Genomic DNA, 22500 nt, shown 5'->3' with positions numbered 1-22500 from the left:
GCTAGTGTAATGCTCCACCTCTCCTCCCTCTTAAGAATATAATGTTTGTGATCACGATCGAAGAGCTACTAGTGGGTTTGTTTCACGATCCCGCCACACTATCGCACCCACACACAACCACATATACACACGCGCTCACTACTTCTCGACCACGTGCCCTCTGTTCTGTTCTTATATCAACATCAACCTGCCTGCCTGCCTGCCTGTGTTATCCTGCTAATTGCTTCCTGTTCCACGCGAAAGTTCCAACCACGCAGAAACACATCTACGACCATCATCCGGGCCGGTTACTCTCGGTGCGGATGCGCGAGATCGAAGCAGAGTAATCGAGATTCGCCCAATTCTCTTTCCCGTTGGCCTGGTACGTTTGGATTTATACATTTCGCACCATTTCGCTCCCTCACTGACACCCGCGGGTCTGCCATCTTAACCAACGGTGCGCGTGGAAATGGTTGCGCGCTTTTCCAGATCAGAATTTCGGGTTTCAGTGTCGCGTGGTAATGGATGCGGGTTTGTTGGGCGTTTGGGTGAAGGGGAAGGTGTCGGAATCGGGGCGCAGTGGCCGGGGCGTGTTTGTGTGTGGTTCATAGCTGCTTCACTGTTTTCGTCTGCGTCCTTCTAACAGCTTCGGTGCGTCACTGTACTGCTTCGTGTCCGCCTTCTCCGGACATTTTGGGTTTTTAAAGTGTGCTTCTTGCTTTCCAATCGTGCTTTCGGTGTTACGCTGGGCTTTATATCTGTGTGTTTATATGTGTGTGTACGTGTTTGTGCGTTTTGCTTGCTTACTACACGATTTGTTTCGAATTTTCCTCTTTTTTCTTCTTTATCTATTCCTCTGTTCAACTATTTAATAATGCGCCAAACGACATTACTGCTAATATTCCTGTGTGCGTGTTTTGTGTTTTATTCTCTCTCACCTACGACCTCACCACTGATTGTCCCTTGTTTACGCCCCGCTACTAATAGGACACGCTAGGATACTAGAAAATTGTGTGACGCTGGTAGCAGGATCGCTAACAAAACTACGGAGCTTTGACCAAGAATTCCCTTAACCTGCTCCCAAAATCTGCTGATTGTGTTGCACGATCGCTAATATTTCGCTCCTGTTCTCCCACTGGTCTGGTCTGCTGTGTAGATCAAACGAGTCCCCGGAAACCACCGACAGCCTATCTGCCACCGAACGCCCAGAAGCTCCCGTTCATGGCCGAGCTCAAGGGTGGCATCCTGAAGTCGAAATCGGGCTGCGTCGGGCTGTTCCCGGCCGATCTCAACTCGGAGCTCAAGTCGCGCCTCAAAAAGTCAACGCATTCGGCCGTAAGCAACCTGAAGAAGTCCACGACCGTCTCGAGCATCGACGGTGTTGGGTCACTCCTCTATCCCTCGCCGCACGCCGCCAACGGATCATCGTCGGAGTCCGAGGACGATGAGGATGGTGTTGCGCCGGGCAAAAATCTCGCCAAAATGCTGCGCAACGTCTCGAACACGGCCAACAGCAGTGTGGCACCGGCACCATCCTACATACCGCTACCGATCGCGTCGGCCGGTAGTGCGTTCCATCGGCCACCAACGGCAGCACAATCAACGCTGGGCGGTGAAGGTGACTCAGCGATTCCCGGTGGCGGTGGTTTCAGTCGGGATTCCATCAGCAAGAATCCGGCCGTCGCAAGGCGTCGTCGACAGAATGAAGGGTAAGTACACTATGGGCCATTATGCTGGGAATGGGCGATGTGTGTTAATCATCGGGCTGGGGATTGTTTATCTCGCTGCATTATTTATGAAATGCTGCTGCAGCATAAACTGGTGCGTGATCGTCATCGCACGAGGCGATGCGTGAAGCCGCATGCGCATTGCAGACCGCTGATGGGTGGCCTCTATTTGGTGTTATGCAATCCATCGCATCCACATTAATGCTCACTCAGTATAGGGCCCCAGGTTTTGGGACGTCTGCAAAGTTCCGTGTAACATGTATTGCGCCCTTTTTCTTGGAGTGTGTTCATCGAACCATCAAACACACTCCCTTAATGATGATGATGATGATGAGGTGGATGATGGGCTAATGTGTGCATGTGCATGTCACTTCCATTGTCCATTTCGTTGGTTCCATTTTTCGTCTTTTTCGTTCGACTCCGTCTGTCTCGAAGACGTCTGTTTTGGCGCGATCGCGGTGCCGGTCACGCTGCCGTTGATGTCGACAGATCACCAACTCGTCCGTGGTGTGTGGGAGTAGCCAACCGTGTGCGTAGCGGTCAGCTGTAAAATTGGCCAATTTCTTTTATGATACCCCCGGGCAGTGGTGGTGGTAGACCTCGGAATTGGGTTGTTATTAAAGCAGCGACCTTGAACGCAGCAAAGCGACGAAAAGCATTGACCTACCACCAGCCAGACGGGGCTGTAGGAAGATGATGGACGTTTTTCGGAATAGGAAAGGTGCCGAGTTGGCTGGCAGAGCACCGTTGGTTCAAGGATAAAGGTTTGGCATATATAGCCCCGAGCGGATTGGACTCTTGGTCACTTTACCTGGGTCCATGTGGTTCCGGGCAGTGAGAGAGCGGGGTTAATTGCACCTAGCGAAGGCCAAAGCGGCGGTAATGGCGGTTGCATTATTATGTCCCGAGATTTCACTTTCCTTTCTCGGTGCAGTGAGTGCGCTTCTCTGTCATGTCGCGATGCTCACAAACGGCGGCGGTGTCTTCGACCCCCCCAGGAACTGGTTGTGGAACCCTCAAGTACGGAGCGAGTGCTGCCACCGCGGTGTACCTGGCCTGACGGCGATGATGGATAACATCGCAATGGTATTGCGATTGTGCACCTGCCGCAGTCTTATCAATGTGATGGTGATGATGGCAAAGACATCGTTTCTTAATTGCCACCACGGCCGACGGATCTGATCGATCGATTAGAATCTAGCCATTCGATCACCGATCACAGAACATCGGTTGAATTTGAAATTGCATTGAAATTCATGTTGGTGTTGGTGTGTTTGTTTCTGCGATATCTCTCGAGCCAGAAATTGTCGTTCGATTGTGAATGGATGAACTGGTTGCCAGCGAGAGAGAGAGAGAGAATCATGAAATGTTCTAGTGATTCTTGGTTCTACAGGGTGGCTCAGGACATTTCATCAAAAATAATCCATTCATCTATTTTTAATTTGCTCGCTACACAACATAGCAATGAGTTGAATCAAATTAACTTAAACCTGTTAAGCTTTCTTTATGATAAATTCGCAAAAGCGAAAACTTAAGCAAACAATTCTTCAAGCGAACCGCTTATCGAGCTCCTGAACTCCTTCATGATACTCCTTGATAATTTACAATTTATACAACATAATGCTCAGATCTGATGCTGTTACAAACATAATTTAAAGGTGTCCCCTCGTCCGGAGACACCCTGTACGGGCGTCCTTTTCGAGTTTCGCTCTCGGTTCGATTTTCACTCTCGTTTTCTCGTGCCTTCGGTTTACGTGAATTTCGAACCGCTGGCACGAATACCAGCAACAGCAGCAGCGAACGCACGCGATTCGTGCCAGATCCGAAGCCAGAAAAGGGGTGAACACCACCGCCGAGGGGTTGTTCAAAGCGAATCTATAGCTACAGCTGCTGTTGAACCGAGCCATGTTTAACGTATTTCCAGTGGAGTTGTATATTTGAAACACCTTTTAGTTATTTCACTGGAATGATATCAATCAAAATGATGGTATAACCTTTTATACGCATTTATGTTTAATGTTTAATATGCTAAATATCCCTTAGCTTGTATCTCACATTCTTCCTACCAAAAGAAATCCATAATCGTCGTATAAAATAGTCACGAGAAAAGGGTTTTAAATGAACCCGTTGGATACCACCCCAAACTCCATCCCTATACGAGATGAACATAAACAAGCGGCACTGGTGGTTGGCGAGATGAGCATCATCCGCACGATTCGCGCCCCCATCGACAACGACGATGGCGGCCACCGCCATTCATTCATTCGTTCGTTGGTCGTTGTTGGTGCTGGACGTGTTTGCTCCCATCGGCGTCGTCTCATTGTTTGTTGCGCAAATCGCCACAGTTATCTTGCCATCATCTTAACGCACCGTTTGGCGTTCTTGTGACTGCCACCGTGGTGCACCTTCTGCTGTGTGTTGCAATGCGTTAGTGTATCGAAAGGTGATTCATCAAGTGAGATTATTCGTGTGTACAGGCAACGCAACTCGGAACAGCATAGACTCTGGCACGCTATCGCGTGGAGTCAATCGACACAACGACACATCAATACGGCGGCGGTGTGTTTCGTTGTGTTGTACTGTTGCTGCCGCTGCTGCTTTGAAGCGATTGGAGCGGCAGCGGCAGCTCGACCTCATTCTTGCTCGCTGGCTGGTTGTAGATGCCAGCGAGAGATCTTCATCGACGCTATCGCGAACGCGAACGGGTGGGGGATGCTGAATGCGCGCCAGCATATTGTGCTTAGAAAATCGAAAGTCAAGGCGGCCCTTCAACGAGCACCCTTTTCTAGTATGCTCCAGGCAAGAAGTGCGGTGGTTGTCAAGCCCCAGAGGTCGTCGACGCCACGCTATGGTGTATTCCGTGATCACGATCTTCGTGTTCAGTTTGTGGTTCCGCGTCGATTAGGAGGACGGTCGTAGACCACGAACGTCTAGTCCGTGGAACCGGAAGGCGAAAGGACGAGCAGCAAATGCGTTTCTAATGAGTGGCCGCTGCCACCATCACGCCATCTAATCGTTGACCATCGGTCACATTGCTTAAACGAGTGAGAGGAACGAAAGCAATCGCATCGGATGCGATGTTCCCATGACGATAGGAGTCAGCAGCAGCAGCAGACGTGTGTAGGCTAGCATGGTTTATGTTGGGAGTAGGCTTCGGCGTGGCTAAATGTTCGTTTCCATTAGCAACACCTAAGCGAGCGAAGTGGCTCGCCGCGTGAAGTGACTGTTGTGTAGCGCGTGTGTCTGTCCGTCGTCTCTTCCTTCCAGCTGTTCTTGTGAATGCCTCGTGGGGTCCAGACGGGCATTGTGGCGTGAAAAACAAATGAACGTCTTCAGTGTGGAGTCTCTCCAGTGCTCAAGTCGTCGTCGTCGTCGTGACAAAGGCCAGGGCGCGCACATTGCTGTCGTTCGTCTAAGCCGCGATCCCCTCGAACAGCATCGTCGGTTGTTATTTGCTTTGCTGCTGCTGCCTTGCCTTGCCTTTTTGCTGGTCTGCATTTGTCTCTTGCGTATTGCGTTGTTGTTGTGGGCTCGGTCGGTGTCTGAGCTCGTGCTCTTCAATTGGCCGCGTGGCGGGAGTGTATGCAAACCACTTGCGCTGCTCTAGGGCCCCCAGGTCTATGTCGAGAATGTCATGTCTGGGGTGCGCGCACCACATGATGGAAGATGGTAGAAAATGATGATAATTTTCGGTTAAGTGCACCTCGTGAAGACTGCATAGATCTGCTGCACCACCAGCATTGTACTGCAACACTGGAGCAAACGAACCGGTACTGCAATTTCGTTTCATTTTGTTTTTGTCGAGGAAGTTTCTTAACTTTCATCTTCCCCGTTTTGTGTTCTTGGTTTAAAATGTGAACGCAAACGCAAGCAAATGCAGTACGTACACAAACCTCCGGCTTGCAGGCTTAAAGACGCTTCAAGATGCGATAAGAACGTTGTAAGGCGCGCCAGTGCACGCCTGTTCTGTAATTCTGTTTGTATGTGTGCTCTCCGGAGTAGAGACAACGGAGGCAGAAGCTGTAAACTGCCTCTTGTTTCGCCTCTCCCCAGCACAAGGACCGTGACCTTGCGCGCTACCCCTTGGATGGGTGCATAATAGTTGTTGCAGAAACGCATCCCCAGAACAGTTTGTGAAACTTCTCTTCCCCCTTATATCTAGCAGCGGGAGCGTCCACGAGCGTCAAGCTACCTGCGTAAAAGGACCGCGGCCGGGTCGGTGGTGGTGTGAGTGACTCGGTTCTGTCTCATCCGGAAACCCGCCGGCCAGGCATTAACCGAGTGTGCTTATGTTTGTATCTGTGTGAACTGGTGAGCATAAGCAAAAAGGAAGAAGCGAATATTGGCCGCACGAAAGGTGAGAGAATCCTCTGAAGTATCCTTCGGGAACGTGCGGTCTTCGTCAGTGGACGAAGAAAGTTGCAGCAAACAAGACTCTCTTGTCCGATCGTGCGATCGTGTGGTGTGGTTTCCTTCGATCCCGGCTCTCTTGAAGCCTGTACCAGGTAGTGGAAGGGACTGAAAAGTGCAACAACCGCAGCAGATTGACGAGAGCTTCCGCCAGTAGAAAACAGCAAAGGTATGTTTCACGGTTTTTATAGTATCAAATCCACCGAAAATGTTTCGGTTGCGTTCTGGTATCTTACCTCGATCCGGACGGACTGCGATAAGCCTTTATCGTCACTTGCTCAGAAGTCGTAGTCGTACGCTCGATGATATGCTGGTCTTAAGGATGATTAATCGTTATCAGCGGCTTCGTTTTAACAAGTAAAATGAGATATCACTCGAGCTCGAGCCGTGCAAATGCAACTACAGCAGCTGTAGAGCAGCTGTCACGTGCAGACGCAGAGAGAAGTTTATTTTTTTTGTCGACGAACTTCACAGAAAATTAGAACAAGACAGTTTCTACTCTACCTTTGGAATGTGATATACTTTTTTGATGATATGATGTTAGAGCTACATCGCACGCATCTATTAACTCTGATTTGTGCATATTTTGGATCGAATTTTCTCCTTTTTTTATGGGGATTTCTTCCATTTCCTTTTGTGTACCCAACAAAAGATTTGACTTTTCGGGGGGTCGGTCTAGTCCCCAGTTTAATCTGGAAACATGCTACGAGAACACGGCTACCCGGAACAACCAGACGTTTCCGCCTGAACAATCCAGGACTAGAAGTCCCCCGGACATCCCTAACTGTCGGTTACGCGCCTAGAATACATTACCGCGTCCCTTGCACCTCTGCCAGACCAGACAAAAGACCGCTGGCCTCCCTGCACCAGAATGGCGTCGGCGGATGGGACATTGTCATTGGCACATCTGACAACAAGCATCCCTTGCCTGCCGTCCTTCCCAATGAGTCCGTCATTCTGGGTTAGGATTTTAAACAAAAAAAGGGTCCTTTAAACGCTGCATGGGTGTGTGCGTGGGAGGAAACAGCAGTCACGCAAACATTGTCGCATAGAACCATTGTTTGCATCCACCGTCTGACTGGCGGCGTACGAGGTCTGGACGCCTGCCTGCGGTCTTCCCCAGAATCAAAGCGGAACTGACTCACAGTTCTCGGTGTGAAGATGATAAGAGAACAATCGAGGGGTATTGGGGGTCCTGTCATCCCTCTTTAGCTCGCTATCTTCATTGCCTTCATTGGTTGTGCATAAAACAGGGCGGATAGGTAGACGACCACCGTGTGTCTGGTCGGTTCATGTTAATTACCGCCACGAAAAGGACATGGATCCGGATTTATGGTGGTTTTTTTTTCGGTGTGGGAGCGTTGTTTGTGCGTCTCTGTTCGTGTCTGCGCCCTTCCACACCATTGAGTGCCATCGGCTTCGAATGGATTTGTTATCGGGCCCCCGTTTTTTTTAGGGTGTTTTTGTCAAGGGTTGATAGGTCTTTAGCTTTTTTCGAGGTCTCCGGTGAGCGGTGCTCGATGTCGATTTGTCGTTTCTTTCTCCGGGCTTGCTGGTGACTCAGCGGCATATCGAGAGTCAACAAACGATTTCAGGGCCATCATCCGAGCGTCATCTGCCTCTGTCTCGTAGGTTGTTAGATGATTTTCATGGGGTGTCGAACGGTTTAAATTTAAATCGTTCCCAAGAAGCATTCCGTCTGCATTTGAAATGTCATCGAGAGCGAGAGCGAGAGAGAGAGAGAGCCCCAAAAAGGGTCCCAAAAATAAAAAGGCTGATCCCCTGCCGTCAAGTAGTGTTATGTAAAGTGCGTCTCGCAGGTTGTAGGAATGTTGGCGACATTTCAAGTTTTCTCGCGAACAGTGCAGCCACCAACAGGCCCGCCTCTATTTTGTTGCACTTTTGTGGCAGATATTTTTGGCAGCCCCTGATACACGCATGTACGCACCGCCCGGTTGGCCACTTTCTTCGAGAAATTTAAAAAAGGAAACACACGGAGCTGAGATTTTGAGCGGAGCACCGATGGGAGCTGCTTGCACCACTAGCACATCATCGTCGTCGTTGTAGTCGTCTTCGAAAATGAAGAAAATCGAAACGGTAGTAAGTTCGCGCTCGCTGTGGCCCCAAAACCCCGTGGATGTCGCGCCACCCGCCGTTTATGGTGGTGCTTTGCTTCCCGCCAACGACTCGCCAGATTCCAGAACCTCGTAGGAGCCAACGGTTTTACCGAACCGGTTCGTGCGGACGTCGTCGTCGTCGTCGACAGCGTGTAAAAGCCATGAGACCAAAGCTGCGGCAGGTTGGGCCACAGATATAGAGCTGGCCGCCATTCGCCAAATGGCAAACGAGTTTTCGAGCCTTTCTTTCTGTGGCGCGCGCGCGCTCGCGACGTTTTTAGATTTAAAATTGGCATCCGTTGGCGGAGCGGCGCAGACCAACGGCTACGATTCACGACGACGAGGCGACTGCATGAAGCTGGAGCTGGAGCTGAAGTGCATTGTGTGATCTGCGGGTATTGGTGGGACGAGAGAAGGCAACCAACCTGATCGCGAGAACCTGTCGAGACGACGGTTGGCGTGCGTTGCGCAAACAAATCGATGCAACGGGGCCCAGCACCCCAGCACACTGGTGTGTCAGGTGTGTTCCTTGCCTAGTGACTTGCCTGGAGTGTCTTAGGTCTAGGTAACCGCGGCCCACTTGTATTCTATCGCCTGTAATGGCTGCGTGACGCCTTCAGAGCAGTAGCTTAAGATCTCTCTCTCTCTCTGTCTCTCCGTCGCCTTCTCCTTCTCCGTTCTTATATGTATATGCTTGGACTGGTCCAAGCTCGATCGACGTGTACCGATCGTCCCCCCTACGCACCACCAGACAAGCGTGAGCATGGCAAGGTTGCTTAATTCGCTCTCTTCATTTGGAGTTCGTAAAACTTAATTAACCCCGCGCGAGTGAGTGTCCGACGATCGCGATTCGCGGATCAGTTTTTTCGGTTCACATGCCGTCGCCCTGAAGGTCTCGTCGTCGCGCTGGGGCGTCTGGACATTCTAATTCGTGCGGGCAAATAATGGAAGTAAAAGTAAGGATACCTCTATTGAGTAAGGCGGTTTGATCACATGTGGCTGCAGCTGTCTGGTCTCACTAGCTTGGAGTCGAAGCGTTCTGTTACTTAGACGCCGTACCGATTGAATAGCTTCACTTCTCCAGTACAAACCTTGAACAGCATTCTCTACGGGAATGTCTAAACCAACGAGAACGTGACTTGCAACGCCGACCGAGCAACCGGCGCGATAGATCGGCCCTTTCCCTTCAACCAGACAGCAGCTTTGCATTTCTCAGAACGTTATTCCATCGAAGGGGCCGCAAAAGGCTTGGAAATGGTCGAATGATTTCCTCGACAACTCCGACACACTCTCTGCGGTGGTTCATATTGATCCGCGGTCCCCTCACCCAAGAGACGCCATTGATCTTATCACCAACGACCATTTGACGGCTTTACACCTTCTCACACGGTATACGGCGTTGTCGTGACGTCGGTTTTTCGTAATGCAATGCGTTTCCGCGCCGTTTCTTCCGCCGGTCGCCTGATGCATATCTTGGTGGGGGAGCCTACCGACAACCAGAACTCCCTTTGGGGGGAGCAGTAAAATCGATAGAATACTGTGAAAATGGTCCGTTCGCGTGTTGTTCTCCTGGCGACGGTCGTGCTGGTGGTGGTGGTGAAGAACTCCCCCCAGTCCCTGTATTGGGAAATATGCCGATTTTAGTATTCTGAAGTCGTACCTACCGCTGCGGTGAGGAGTGAGCGAGACACTGTGACGCCGCTGTCGATAAGATGGGCCTGCAAACCAGGGGAAGCCGGAATGCTCGTAGACACGGAAAGCTATGGCTCCCAGGTGACCGTAAACCTTCCAATTGGATCCGGGAGTTGGCACCTGCGGCTTTCGGCTGGTGAAGAACCGAAAAGCCAAAGCCATTGTTTCGGCTCTGACGGGCCTCTGATTACTGGCTATAATTCATATCTACCGGGACTAGCGCTACAACAAAGGCAAACAATAAAAGGAATACCTGGACCACGGACCCCCCCCAGACCCGGGCACGGACTCTTATCGGTGTAGGGTTATGCGGGAGCACCGAAGTGACTTTAGTTTCGGTGATTCACTTTGCGCGTCTGTGCGCTCGGTAGGTTCTGGTCTGGACATTATTTGCATAGCGCAGTAGCATAGTCGTTTCTCTTTCTCGCCGTCACCTGCTCTCTCGAGAAACCGGTCTCTAGTGTACGACTAGTGGTAGAAGTTACCGGCACCGAGCATGGAACGAATGGAAGAGGGGAAGGTTTAGCAGACCATAGAGACGGTCGCATTTTCCGCATCGTTGCGTGTCGTCGCTTTAGGCGGAAAAGAATACTTTTTGCCGTAGAGAGCTCTAGATGGAGTCCCTGGTAGTCTATGTGGCGATGTAGAAAGTGTATTTGTGAGTATATTCTCTTTTGTCATTCTCTTGAGCGTCTGGGACTTTTGGGAATTCCAAGCATCGGTTGTCAAGACATTGATCAATCAACTCGAATCGCGCAGCCAATGTTGCTCAAAGGTTTTTAATTAACAAAAACAGCAGCGGAAAGGGAGTTAAGGGATGCGAGACTGCTTACTTTTTAAATAAGTAATAAATGGCGTCAATTGAACACCATCATCGTGTCGTGCATTGCTAGTGACGCATTGCATTCTTGTTCTCTCCTTCGAATCGATCGTCAACGGCAGATCCATTCGATTGGTAAACAACCACGTGCATGTCATGCCCAAGTGGAAATTTCCAGTTAACTCCCCACTGGATCAGACGTGAGTCGGCAACTCTAATTGCACCCAGCAGCAGCAGCAGCAGCATCAGCTAATTGAAGAAGTCTGTTCTTCTCGATTTCTTTTCATTAAGCAACTATCGATACAACGAGCTGGAACAATAATGGATGGGGGTTGCTGCTGCTGCTGCTGGTGGTGGTGGTGTTAGGGGCCAGAGGAGCATTCACTTTCCACCAGATCGATGAGATCCGGTTTCAATCGATCTAATCGGTTACCACCGGGGTGCGCACAGCGATGAGCACAAGCACGCACCAGAAAGGTTTGCGTGTGTTCGATATTGGTTGTCTGGTTGGTGCGCCATCATGTGCGCCATCACGTGACTTTACGTTGGAGAAGGAGAAGGAGGTAGAACGAGTTTTCCACGGAATTTCAAAAGCCGTCTGCCTAAGCTATAAGCTATATCCAGCCTAAGGGGCCTTTGCGTAGGAATTTAATGCCGTGGGAACTGTGGACGACCGGTGGGGGAATGAAACACCGACGAAGCGAGTAAGCTGGTTACCATTTAGAACTCCTACGGTTGGCTGGATTAGCGAAAGAACAATCCATGTTCCCTCGCCCCGGTTTGGATGGCGCGTTGGTTGTAGCACGAGTTTGTTGTGTACTAACCAAGCGTTTTCGGCCACAGCGAGGTCTAACAGATTAATGTTGCTTCACGTATCGCTGTCGAACGCGCCCCCCGGAACGGAATCGGATTACATCAGCGGCGTCGTCGATGTTCCCGCTGGAAAGATCTCCAACGCATAAACCAATCAATGGGTATCGGGCAGCCGTTTAATTTTGATGCGGATATCGAATCGGTGTGTGGCGGCGACCATGCATCTTCTCCGATAATCGCGCTTCAAGGACGGAGCCAACGAGAAGCGAGATCAATTATGTAACTCCCCCCTTGTGCGTACGGTGCGAGATAGAAATGATCGTCATAAGACGGATCGGATGCTGCTGTTGCTGCTGCTAGAAATGAACGTCATAAGACGATTACGACAGAAGCGATTTCAATTTCCACAATCTCCCTGACTGGGCGGATGTTACATTTTTTCTTAATGAAACTACTTCTCGTTTGTCGCGGATGGAAATGCGATTCATTAAGGCGTGGTGGTGCGTCGGTAAAGGCTTTTTTTATCTGTATCTTTGGGGTGTTTTTGGTTTCGAGTTATGTTCTCATCGGTTACGTGTTATTGATGTCTTGAACACTGTTTAATGATGGAGTTACAACATGAAGATACGTGTATCGTATCGTTATCGACTTGGTTTGATAGAAAATATAATGAATCGTTACTAAAACTCTCTGCTTATGCGCTTTCTTATGCTCTATTAAAGATTCTCACGTCAAGAGGTGGTTTTGTACGACGAGTGTCACGTTAGTTTATCGCTGAAAGCCTACAAAAATAAAGAAAAGCCCCCATCGGCGCCTTCCTCAGCCGACAAACAATGTCCGGCCTTTCTTCTCTGGCCGGCGAGTGACAAATTGAATTGCCACTTCGCATTCGCAGCACTTCGAGAGCGGAGGCTCATCCACCATAAACCGCACAGCACGTTCCATTCCGTTCGTGTGTTGTTTACCGCGGTTGTTGTTGAGAGAATACAACAACTCCACTTGCAGACAACCAGACGACGACGACGATGCCGGACAGGTGACATCTATTCCGAATTGATTCCGGTCAACACCGAGAGTGAGAGTGCCTCTGTGACCACCCGGAGTGACATTCAAATGAAACCTTCCGCCTCCTAAAGGGGGAAGCAGAAAGTGAAATTTGCAATTTACAAAGTGGTTGTTTTGTGTGCGCCACACCGTACACATCGCAGACCGGTTGGATTGTTGATAAGAAATGGAGGAGAAGCAGTACGAGGTATTGTTGCTTTGCATCTTCTCGCCTTTCATTTGAGGTGCAAAAGACATAAGACGCGTTCCGAGCGTTCACACCTCACCGATCGAGCGGTAGTTGGCTGATCGAACGCCGATGCCATTACTCACGCACCACCGGGCGTATTTCCTTATCGTGGCCGTGCCTGGGAACGGATTGACCCCTCGCAGCGCGTGTGCTTGTTGCGTCATTGCTCCATGTGTGCCTCTGTTGCAGCACTTTCCACTTTTGTGCTGGCCGGATGGGAGCTTTTCGTTAACAAGCCACTTCCAGCTTATCTATCAGCCTGGTGGCCTGGTATCTGGCGACTAGTAGCAGCATGAAGTCCGGAAGGAGCACGGACCGAGGGGGGTGGAGAATGGAAAGCAATTGATTTGCGTTGACGTTCCGGCAGCCACGCCATGCCATGCCATGGAGCTGATCGGCTTTCGTCCAAACGTCCCAATTTCCAGTGGATTCCGTTGCACGAAATTGGAATTCCGCTCGGAGGTAATCCGATCAGCGATCGGGTCGATGGGTGTTGCGTAGGAATCACCAAAAAAATAAACCACGGGTGGGATGATTTAGGTCTGAGTTGACTTTCGATCGGATCACTGGAAATGTTCCAGCGCGTGCGTGGGTGTGCTACGTAATGGAAGCTGAATGCAAATGCTTTTTGGTCGCTGCGACGAATGCTGGCTGCTGCCGGATCCTTTATCAATTCTCATCTCATCGCTCGAAAGTAAAGTTTAATTATTTGGAAATGCGCTCATCCTCTAAGGGCAGCTTTTAATTAAACTTTGTAGCCCATCTAATGAACGTTCGAAGCGAGCTGCCAGCAGATGCTGATAAAAGCTGTGGAAAGATAAATTAATTCCCAGCGATTCGAGGTCGTCTGGAGGTGTCAACCATTAAGTCGCTTGACGAGATGAAGGCGCATTAAATGAATTCGAGCTAGAGCCGAAGCAGCAGCAACGTCGAGAAGGCTTAACTAAGAGGCGATGCTTAAAATGCAATAATTTATACCAAAAACGGGAGGGAATAGACGATGACCATGGTGGTATGGAACCGCCCGGGAGGGGGAGGGATGTAAAATTGGGTGTTGAATCATAAAAGGAACTCGCAGTAACGTCGCTCCGAGCCTCGAGCAACCTTCAGGTACGGCAAAAACCGATCTCGCTAGAACCGCCCGGAAGCGGATCATAATTCTCGACAACGAAGGTCTCTACGGTGCCGGGCCGGGCTCGTCGCCGAATGTCTCCAAAAATGGAGCGATTTGCGAGGCTGATTTATGGATGCAATTGAACGCTGTGCCGCCTGGCCGGCCCGGGGGTCGTCTGGCGACGAGCTCTCAAGTGTGCATATCGTTGCATCCGATTTATGCTCGCTTCCTCTTCGCTGCTGGATTGCTAGTGGCCAATTGGAGAAGGGTAAAATGGAATTGGGATTTTCATTCCCTGATTCCTTCACTCCCGGAAATCAGTTACTGCTTCTCGGAATGGAGCAACGGGTTGGGAGCATGATGGAGCACATGGTCTCACGTTCGAACCGATCGATAAGACGACCTCAAGCAGAAGTTGAAGCTTCAGCCACCGCGCAACATATGGTTACGGTTTAAAAAAGGGGATTTGAAGTGGCACAGATCATCGTGGAAAAACGTGGCCTTACCGTCGTCGATGTCGTCGTTCCTCGAAGGGTGGCCACGGGATTTAATGCGCACCGGCGTGGCATCAGGATCACGTGCGCGGCTTTATTATGGGACTAGCGACCGACCGCTCCATCCACCTTCCACGTGTTGCCATTTACGTTGTGTGTTGCTCTGGATGAAATCCTGCAACTGTTACCTCGCCGCGTTCCCGTGCTAACTCTGGCTAACGAGATGGAATTCAAATTGGAATTCGTTCCGAGTTTCACTCACTGTGTGCACATGTGTGTGCATGTGTGTTTATGCACGCTCGGGATGATGATTATGGGCAGCATCGAATGATGAAACATGCTTCGAAATAGTTTTCCTAATGCCTTCATTTTTCTCTCTTTCTCTCCCTCTCTCCGGTTTAGGTAAGTTAAGATCACTTCTTGGTTCCCTCCCTTCGAGGCACGTCGTTGACCTGCTGTCACGGAACACGGGGTAAGTGCCGTTCAACGACATTTCCGCCGCACGTTCCTTGTATGGCACCCCTTTTGACGCGCGAAGACGTCCTTGTGGGCTCCCTCCATCCAAATGTCCATGATATAACCCTCGAAGTCTCCAGCTGGCGCCCAGATTGATTTGTGCCTGGTCGCTCGACGACGAGACAGGGGTCGCCGCAACACCAACTGTACACCGGTTATGGTGGCCATGCACACAGAGAACGCTAGCGCTCCGAGGTAGATGAATGGGTAATCGACTCTGGATTGATCAGATGGAATGTTTCCTACCATAAAAGGTCATGTTGCCTCTACTGGCAGTGATGGTGATGCTGCTGTTGCCGTTGCTGCCGCTGTAGGTCGCCTAGTACCGGATGAGCATATCGTTGTGAACCGCGTTCAAGGCGACACTGTCGAGAACACCCGGGCCATTTCGGTGTACCAGTTTGTGGTACTCCGACCGGTTGCGACCGGCGGTGGGATACACACGGTCATCATAAAGGTGATGTTGTTGTTTGTCATGTTAAATGCAAATAGACCAACCGACGAAGCTTATCCTTCGACACCGGTGGTCGCTTGCACAATCGAGAAACAGAGCTGCATTTGGTGCCGTGTTCGTGCCACGGCAATGATGATCATTGAACCATTTGCTGCCCTGCCATTTGTGTTTCGCACACAGAAATGCACAGGCAAATATCTGTTCGATGTGTCCGGGTGGTGCATTGAACATGATGTGTACACACTTGAAAGACCCGTTGGAAGGCGAGAGGTGGCAGTGGTGGTGTTACTCATGGAAATTCATTAGCCTAGAACCCTTTCGGGGGGTGACAATGGAGATAGTTTCCGGCAAACAAAAGGTCTGGCTCGGTGATAAGCCGTCGAGGGTGTGTCTGGTGTGTTTAAAAGTTAATTAGCCTTACAGTTCGCCATGTTCGAACCACTCGTTTGCTGTAGTTGCGATGAAGCCAGCATTAATTAGCAGCCGTATGATTCCAAGCTGTGACAGCTGTTTCGACGTTTGCTAATGTCACTCGGTAAAACAGCATAACATTACGTGTAACATTTGGCGGAATTTTGTCGAAGCACTAGCGTACGCAGCGGCTGTAAGTTTGATCGTAAAGGACGGAATCAATGCGGGGGGTTAATTTCAAATTTCAGTTCTATTGGTTGGGGATTGCTAGCAAACCACCCTTCGGTTGCCATGTTGTCTAAATTAAAGTTAAAATGTTTGCGAATCTATTTTCTCCGAAAGCTGGCATTGAAGTTCTGTTTTTGATGATCTGTTCATTTTATTCACACTTTCTAGCGGTTCTATGCACACCTAACTGTCGCTAGCTAATCTTATTCGTCTATCCGCTTAACCACATTACTCCAACTGAGCCCAAAAATCGGCCATCGATGTATTGGGGCGCCGCTCAGTTAAATAAATAACATCTCTAGTACAGTTAAAGCTAGAACAAAGCACAATAGTTCACAATCTTACTCACTAGCTAGACACTAAAAGATAAGGCTTTACAGAACGTTCCCCGAACGGGACTGCACATTGTGCAGCATTGGATGCTAGGCAAGCGGCTACGCGCTGATGGATGCTGTACTGTTGGCCGATGAAACGCTCGCTTCGGAAGAACTGTTTGGTTGCTCGGTCGCGACTGTGCTTTTTATAATGTACGCAACGTCCCTGGTCTCATCGGGAGGTTTGATTGTACTTAAGCTAGCCGTCACTGTGCTTTGGTCTTGCGGTTCAGCGAAGCTCGCATCTTCGCTACCGTTTGATTCCGGTGGACCAGTAGCGACTGTCGGTGTTGTGGCAATCGACACCGCAGAGGATGGTGTACTGTTCTGTTCTGTCACGGCCGATGGAACTGGTGTACTGGTAGACGGAAGGGCTGTTGCGGAAGGACTTCTTTTTGCACCTTTCGACGATCGTGCAGATTTCGAGCGTTTCGAATGCGATTTCTTGGCGATCCGGATTAACTGGGGCCTGGGAGTGATTAGCACCTCGGGCGGAGGATCCGTACGGGCTGGTACGCTACTGTCGTCACAGCTTAGTTTATCTTGGGCTGGCGGTTTTGTTGTCGCTTTTTTGGATAGTTCCGCAGGGCTGAGAACTTCCGGTGTGCGGACGATCACGTTTGGTTTGACGATCGCTGGTTGCTTTACCGGTTCATCCACGGTAGCGTGTGCCGTTGTGCCCGTAGCTGGGATTGCTATCGGATCCTGTTCTCCATCCGTCTTGGGATCTGTTCTTCTGAGTCGGATAATCTGCCCTACTGCCGCTTGTTGGTCTGACGCATACTGGACTTCTCTATCCATGGTGTTTGGGTTATTGACTACGAATCCTTGCGATTGATCTACCGTTGGATTGATGTTATTTTTGGCGAAATTGTCAATATTATTCTGCTGGGTTTCTCTATTCACGGCATGACCAATATTAGAAAATGCTCTATTGCCTGCATTATCAGGAGAATACTGTACAATTGGATGTTGTTGCTGCGAAGATCCAATGTTTATATTGGTATATTGGTTCTGCATTGCATTACTCAAAGCATGACCGATATTATGAGATACACTGACGCTTCCGATGTCATGAGAAAGCCTCAAATGGTTAGGAGCAATATTTGCTGTAAAGAAATGTCCATTATTGTGTTCTTGGATTCCTGTTTTCACGGCATCATTCGATGCTTCAATATAATCCCTTGGAACCTCACTACAATGATAGAAAAGACACAAAAAAAGATTGTTAAATCACAAGAAAAAAATCACTTTAACCGCTTGCACCTTACCTGCTCATCGGATGTGCTCTGCTTTCCGACGCGTAGTGCAAGTTGTTGGCGGCAGCTTCGTTGGTGGCATTGTAAACACAGGGGCACACGATCGGTTCCACTGCCTCGTCCGATCTGCTACATTCCGCGCAAAACAGTTCCGGATGGAGAGTGTACACCATCGCCTTCAGGATCGGATACACCCCACATCCGGCACGACCAGCAAAATCATCCTGATCGATACCAAACAGCCCGATGCCTCCGAGCTGCTGGTGCATCACGTACTCAGACTTTCGTCTTGCCGACTCCGCATCGCTGTAGGTGATCCACTTCTTAGTCGTCCGCTTCGTGAGCGTCCCGTACGGTACCAGCCGTGTATCGTCCCAGGACGTGTGGAACGACTCTCGGCAGATCATCTCCTTTGCCGTGAGATAGCTGAGCCGCATGACGGCTCGTAAGCGCGCCCGACAAGCAGGTTTCGCTCGGTCGATGCGCGAAACATACAGATACGCATAGCACGAATTAAGGATCACGATCTTGCGCGGATTCAGACCGGCCTCGATGTATGACGTTACACTAAAGTGCTGCGGGAGAGAGAGAGAGGTTAGCATTATTAACTGGTGATCCTATGGCCTTTTGATGCTGCTTATCACTTACAACACTCAAAGGATCCTTTCGCGTGAGCCCGTACAGCGGTGACACGTGGGACGGTCTCTTTGGATTGTGGTAATCACCGGTGAGCAGGTTGACAAAATCCACCACCTCGTTGATACGTGGCACATCGTAGCTCAGCTCAATGTCCTTCGGATCCACACCGGCCGTTAGCGAGAGTGAGGTACCGCAAGCCTTTGCCCGTAGATACAGTTCCTCCAGGAACAAAACCAGATTGTCGCGATCACACGGAACGCCACCGTACTGGCCCGGATAGAACCAGGCAACGTCGATCCCGTCCAGCTCGTGCTTGATGATGAACGATACCAGCTCATCGCACAGCGCATATCGGTTGTCGCTGGACTGGAGAGCTTTCGAGAAGTAGGACGACCTCTGCGATACTCCTCCGATCGAGATCATAAACTGGGCCTCATCGCCGCACTTTTCAAAGCGCCTTCGCAGCTCATTGAAGCGACTAAGCGCTCGGCTGGAGGCCTGCAACAGCGCCAGCTCACCATCTTTGCCCACACCCATCAGATCGATCAACAGAATGTGAGAACACAGACCGGTCCGGAGACTATCGTAGTCGAACTGTTCGTTTGAGGCCGATACATAGCACACCGTTTTCGCTAGTTCCGTCACACCGTGGGCCTTCAGATAGGGCAACGCTTGTACACGCAGCACACCAACACACCACACACCCACCATCAGCACCAACCACCGAGAACACATCCTGAGTCGCTCAAAGAGCAGAGAGTCCTAACTCGCACTCTTCAGCAACTGATCGATCACTTGTTTCACTTGTATTTGCGGATTAAACTGCTGTTCATCACCATGTTTGGCGCACAGCACTCACTCTCAGAACATCAGTCCACCGTAAGACCGCCGGGTAGCGTGACGGCTAGGTGTCTGGCAAGCAATTGGTCGGCGTTTCGTAACGGTCCTAGACCTTTATAGGTGGTCCCTGCCTGGGACGTGCACACGTCTGCTAACAGACTTCTTGCAGCTTTCGTTGCGAAGCGGTCAGAAGCAGCTTATCGTGTGCTTATCCTGGCCGAAAAGTCCAACATGCAATTGCGCGAGCCACATTGCCTGGCAGCCAGCGCACATACCCTTGTAGTGCTCGCGCGAGGCGATCAAGCGCGCGTGTCTTCCTGCGCTGGGCTATGTTTTTGCTCTTATCATACCAAGGAATGGATGCTATATCAGACCGCTTATGGTGTCGCGTCGTGAGTGTTTTGGAATGTGTTGCCTTCACCGTTTTTTTTTTGTTGGGTGGGATTCTTTGGTGCCACGGTGACCACGGAGTTTGGTCGTGCAGCAGAACCTTTCAGTGCTTCTAACCAGCACTGGCAAGTGTTATCGCTCGGTGAGGTGATCACGTTTTGCGTGCTTGATAGCAGGCGCTTGCCCAGCGTTACCCTGTCTGTCTGATTTTTCGGTAAACGGATACTTTTTTCCATGTCCACCTAGGTCGTTTCGTGCAGCAGCAACAATTTCAAATATGCGCGGAAAAGGTGATTTGCATCGGGGGTTTTGTTGCTTGTATTGCCAATAATGAGCGGTGGAATGTTTGATAAAGCAACTGTTTTGAGTCACTCCACCGTCAATGGGAAGCAACGGTAAGGAAAGCCCATAGAACATGGTACCAGATGATCGCTAATGGATCGTCTGTTCCCTTTGTTCCCTTTCTGCGATGAGCTAGTGCGACCGAACGGAATCCTTAAAGCATAATGTTCTCTCTGGCGATGTCCTTCCTGTTATCGAGATAAAAAAAGAGTCCAATATGCTCTCACAAAGACCGCTCATTTATCTTGCTTCTCGCACATGAATGCACTTTTCCCGGTTTTCTGTAAACCGCGTCACTAGACTCACTGTAGTGAACGATGTCTGACCATCTGGCCATGCTGGATGACTTTAAAATTGGTATTATTAATGGGAAAAGTAGATGGTTTATAAATGGTTTCTACCAACAACGCTTTCCGACGACCGAGATGGAAGCAGAATCCCCATGACTGATTGGCTCGCTCGCTGGCTGCTGCTGCACCTGCTGGAATGCTGGAATGCTGGAATGACGCAGCACGAGCACGGAAGCGTAGCGGAATTACTTGCAATCCTTTTTCCGATTTCGCACAGACTCACAGATACACATAAAGGACATTCTTCATCATCGATCTGCTAATGGGTTGGCCAGGACAGCAATGGAATGCCCGGAATGCTGTGGAGCTGGGAATGTGATTGAAAATGATTTTCTTTGATCATTTTCCAGAAAACCGGAAACAGGACTTTTGATTAACAAATCCTTCCAATCGTAAAATAGCTCATCTTGTGACACTCTCTTCCTGGGATGAAAATTCCCCGGCGGGTTAGAAGGTAAGGTTGGGGACACCATTTTCCATCTTCATTATATATTGAAAGCACTGCAACTCCAGCTAGTGGCCAGTGGCATCGAAACCGGAATAAATAAGAGCGCCGCAATACGACTGCTATGTGGTCAGTGCCGTGCCGTGCCATGCCGTGTGTTTGGTGCTGTATTGGATGTCTCGCCCATGTTCATGTCCACCGCATCCCGGGGACGGCTGATGGTCAGCGTGCAATAAAATTCAATTATCAACGTCACACCTACTGATGACGGTTGTGGATGGACGGTGGTGTTGTTTTGAAGTTTGGAGTGACATGTTAGAGGGTAACTGTGCAACCCGTCAACACACATATCCTCATCACCAAAAAGCGCGGTTGGTTAGGCAATTCCTGTCCAGTTGGATGGACGATTTCAGCAGGTGCCTTTGGGGCATGTCGAGTTTTGTGGTAACATCATTACATAATCCTCGAAACCACACGAAGGGTTACTGTACGTGATGATGTCGCTCGGTCGCCATCTCGCTGGAAGTAGTTTCTTCCATTAAAACTCCCTAATTGTATGCCTGTATTATAGGAACACCAGACAGGTATTCCTGCTGCTTCGTGCTTTAAAATAGTTCATCATCTTGTAGCACTGGAAAGAGGTAAAAGGTTATGAATAAGGAATCAGCTTCCGGAGCACGAAAGCTCCATCTATTATCACCGGAAGCATAGAAGTAGCGCAGCAGCTGCAGTAAGGTGTCTCGAAAGTTTCGTCTTCTCTCGCTGCACCTCAAGTTACTACACTTGCTTTAAGCATCAACATGGAACAACAAGCAAAACATGTAGCGTGAAGTGAACCGTGGCAAACCGTGGCGAAGGTTCACTCTTTCCTTAATGAGCCGAGAGGATGAAGGTCCGTCGAGGTGCGCACGGAAGAAACGGACGCCAAGATGGAAAAGGATAATTAAACCTTTCTCCCAGGAGACGTCAGCCAACAAGCCACCACACGGTACTTTGACACGATTCTCGGCGACGTGTGGCGACAGCTTGGGTAGGCCTGCTGCTGCTATCGACACGGATAAGCCCCCCAACCCCATAAGACCACCTTCACATGTGTCTTGAGAAGTCACGAACTCGTCGTCGTCGTCGTTTGGGTTGACTTTCCAGGTGAATGTTTCGATACAAAAATGGTTTTCTTCGGTGCTCAAAGTTCGCCGAAAAAAACACTCCCCGTGCTCCGTGCCGACATTCTCCTGGTAGACATCAACGACCGCCGACAACAATTTGTGTAGTAATACGATATAGCACCGTGTGCTGTACCTGGTGATGGCGATGACCTCTCGCTTCGTTGCTATATAGTCATGCAACGAACCGCTTGCTGTTGGTGCTACGCTAAAGGCATCCTTCTCGATGTCTCGATGTCTTCCACGGAAGCTTTTCAGCGTGAATCCATCGGAATGCAATGCGGAATGGCAGAGAACAGAATATCGATCGGTCTGGCCGTCTCGCTGGATGCTGCGCTTTCGTTCCAGCGGCCAATGCACTTCGGTGGCTCGCTGCTTTGTTGCTCATTGGCGAGCCTTTCTGCAGCCAGCGTGCCTCGCGATAGCGGAACGGCGAGGGTGTTCTACAGCGCTTTAGCGGTGCTGCGGCCACAAACCCGCGAGAGAGAGAGGACAGTGATGGATGGATAGAATGAAAAGCGTCAATCTGCCATTCACATCACGAGACGCGCTCGCTGCTGCACCGGCGCCACGGACAAGTCAGAACTATGCGCCGTGCATTTCACTTTCCATCATTATATCATAACTTT

At 50.0% G+C, this 22500-nt stretch overlaps 2 protein-coding genes across 12 annotated transcripts in view; both read left to right on the top strand.

Annotated features, from left to right (window-relative positions):
- The window catches only part of LOC126577592 (supervillin), a 133988-nt gene that overhangs the window by 95354 nt on the left and 16134 nt on the right, over positions 1–22500 (top strand). For 8 of the 9 annotated variants that reach the window (XM_050239334.1, XM_050239333.1, XM_050239336.1 and 5 more), the window contains one exon: positions 1136–1688. In XM_050239334.1, the coding sequence (XP_050095291.1) occupies positions 1136–1688 (553 nt within the window). Of the gene's footprint in view, positions 1–112; positions 362–1135; positions 1689–22500 lie in introns of those variants that run through there. The other variant, XM_050239340.1, reaches the window with a different exon arrangement.
- LOC126577598 (high affinity cAMP-specific and IBMX-insensitive 3',5'-cyclic phosphodiesterase 8) overlaps positions 18288–22500 on the top strand; it is a 403282-nt gene continuing 399069 nt past the window's right edge. For all 3 annotated transcript variants that reach the window (XM_050239355.1, XM_050239353.1, XM_050239354.1), the window contains exon 1: positions 18288–18296. The gene's annotated coding sequence lies outside the window, so the exon portion shown is untranslated. The remainder of the gene's footprint in view (positions 18297–22500) is intronic.

This window comes from Anopheles aquasalis, chromosome 3, assembly GCF_943734665.1.
Source record: "Anopheles aquasalis chromosome 3, idAnoAquaMG_Q_19, whole genome shotgun sequence".
Taxonomy (NCBI): Eukaryota; Metazoa; Arthropoda; class Insecta; order Diptera; family Culicidae; genus Anopheles; species Anopheles aquasalis.
This window is presented reverse-complemented; position numbering and strand designations above follow the sequence as displayed.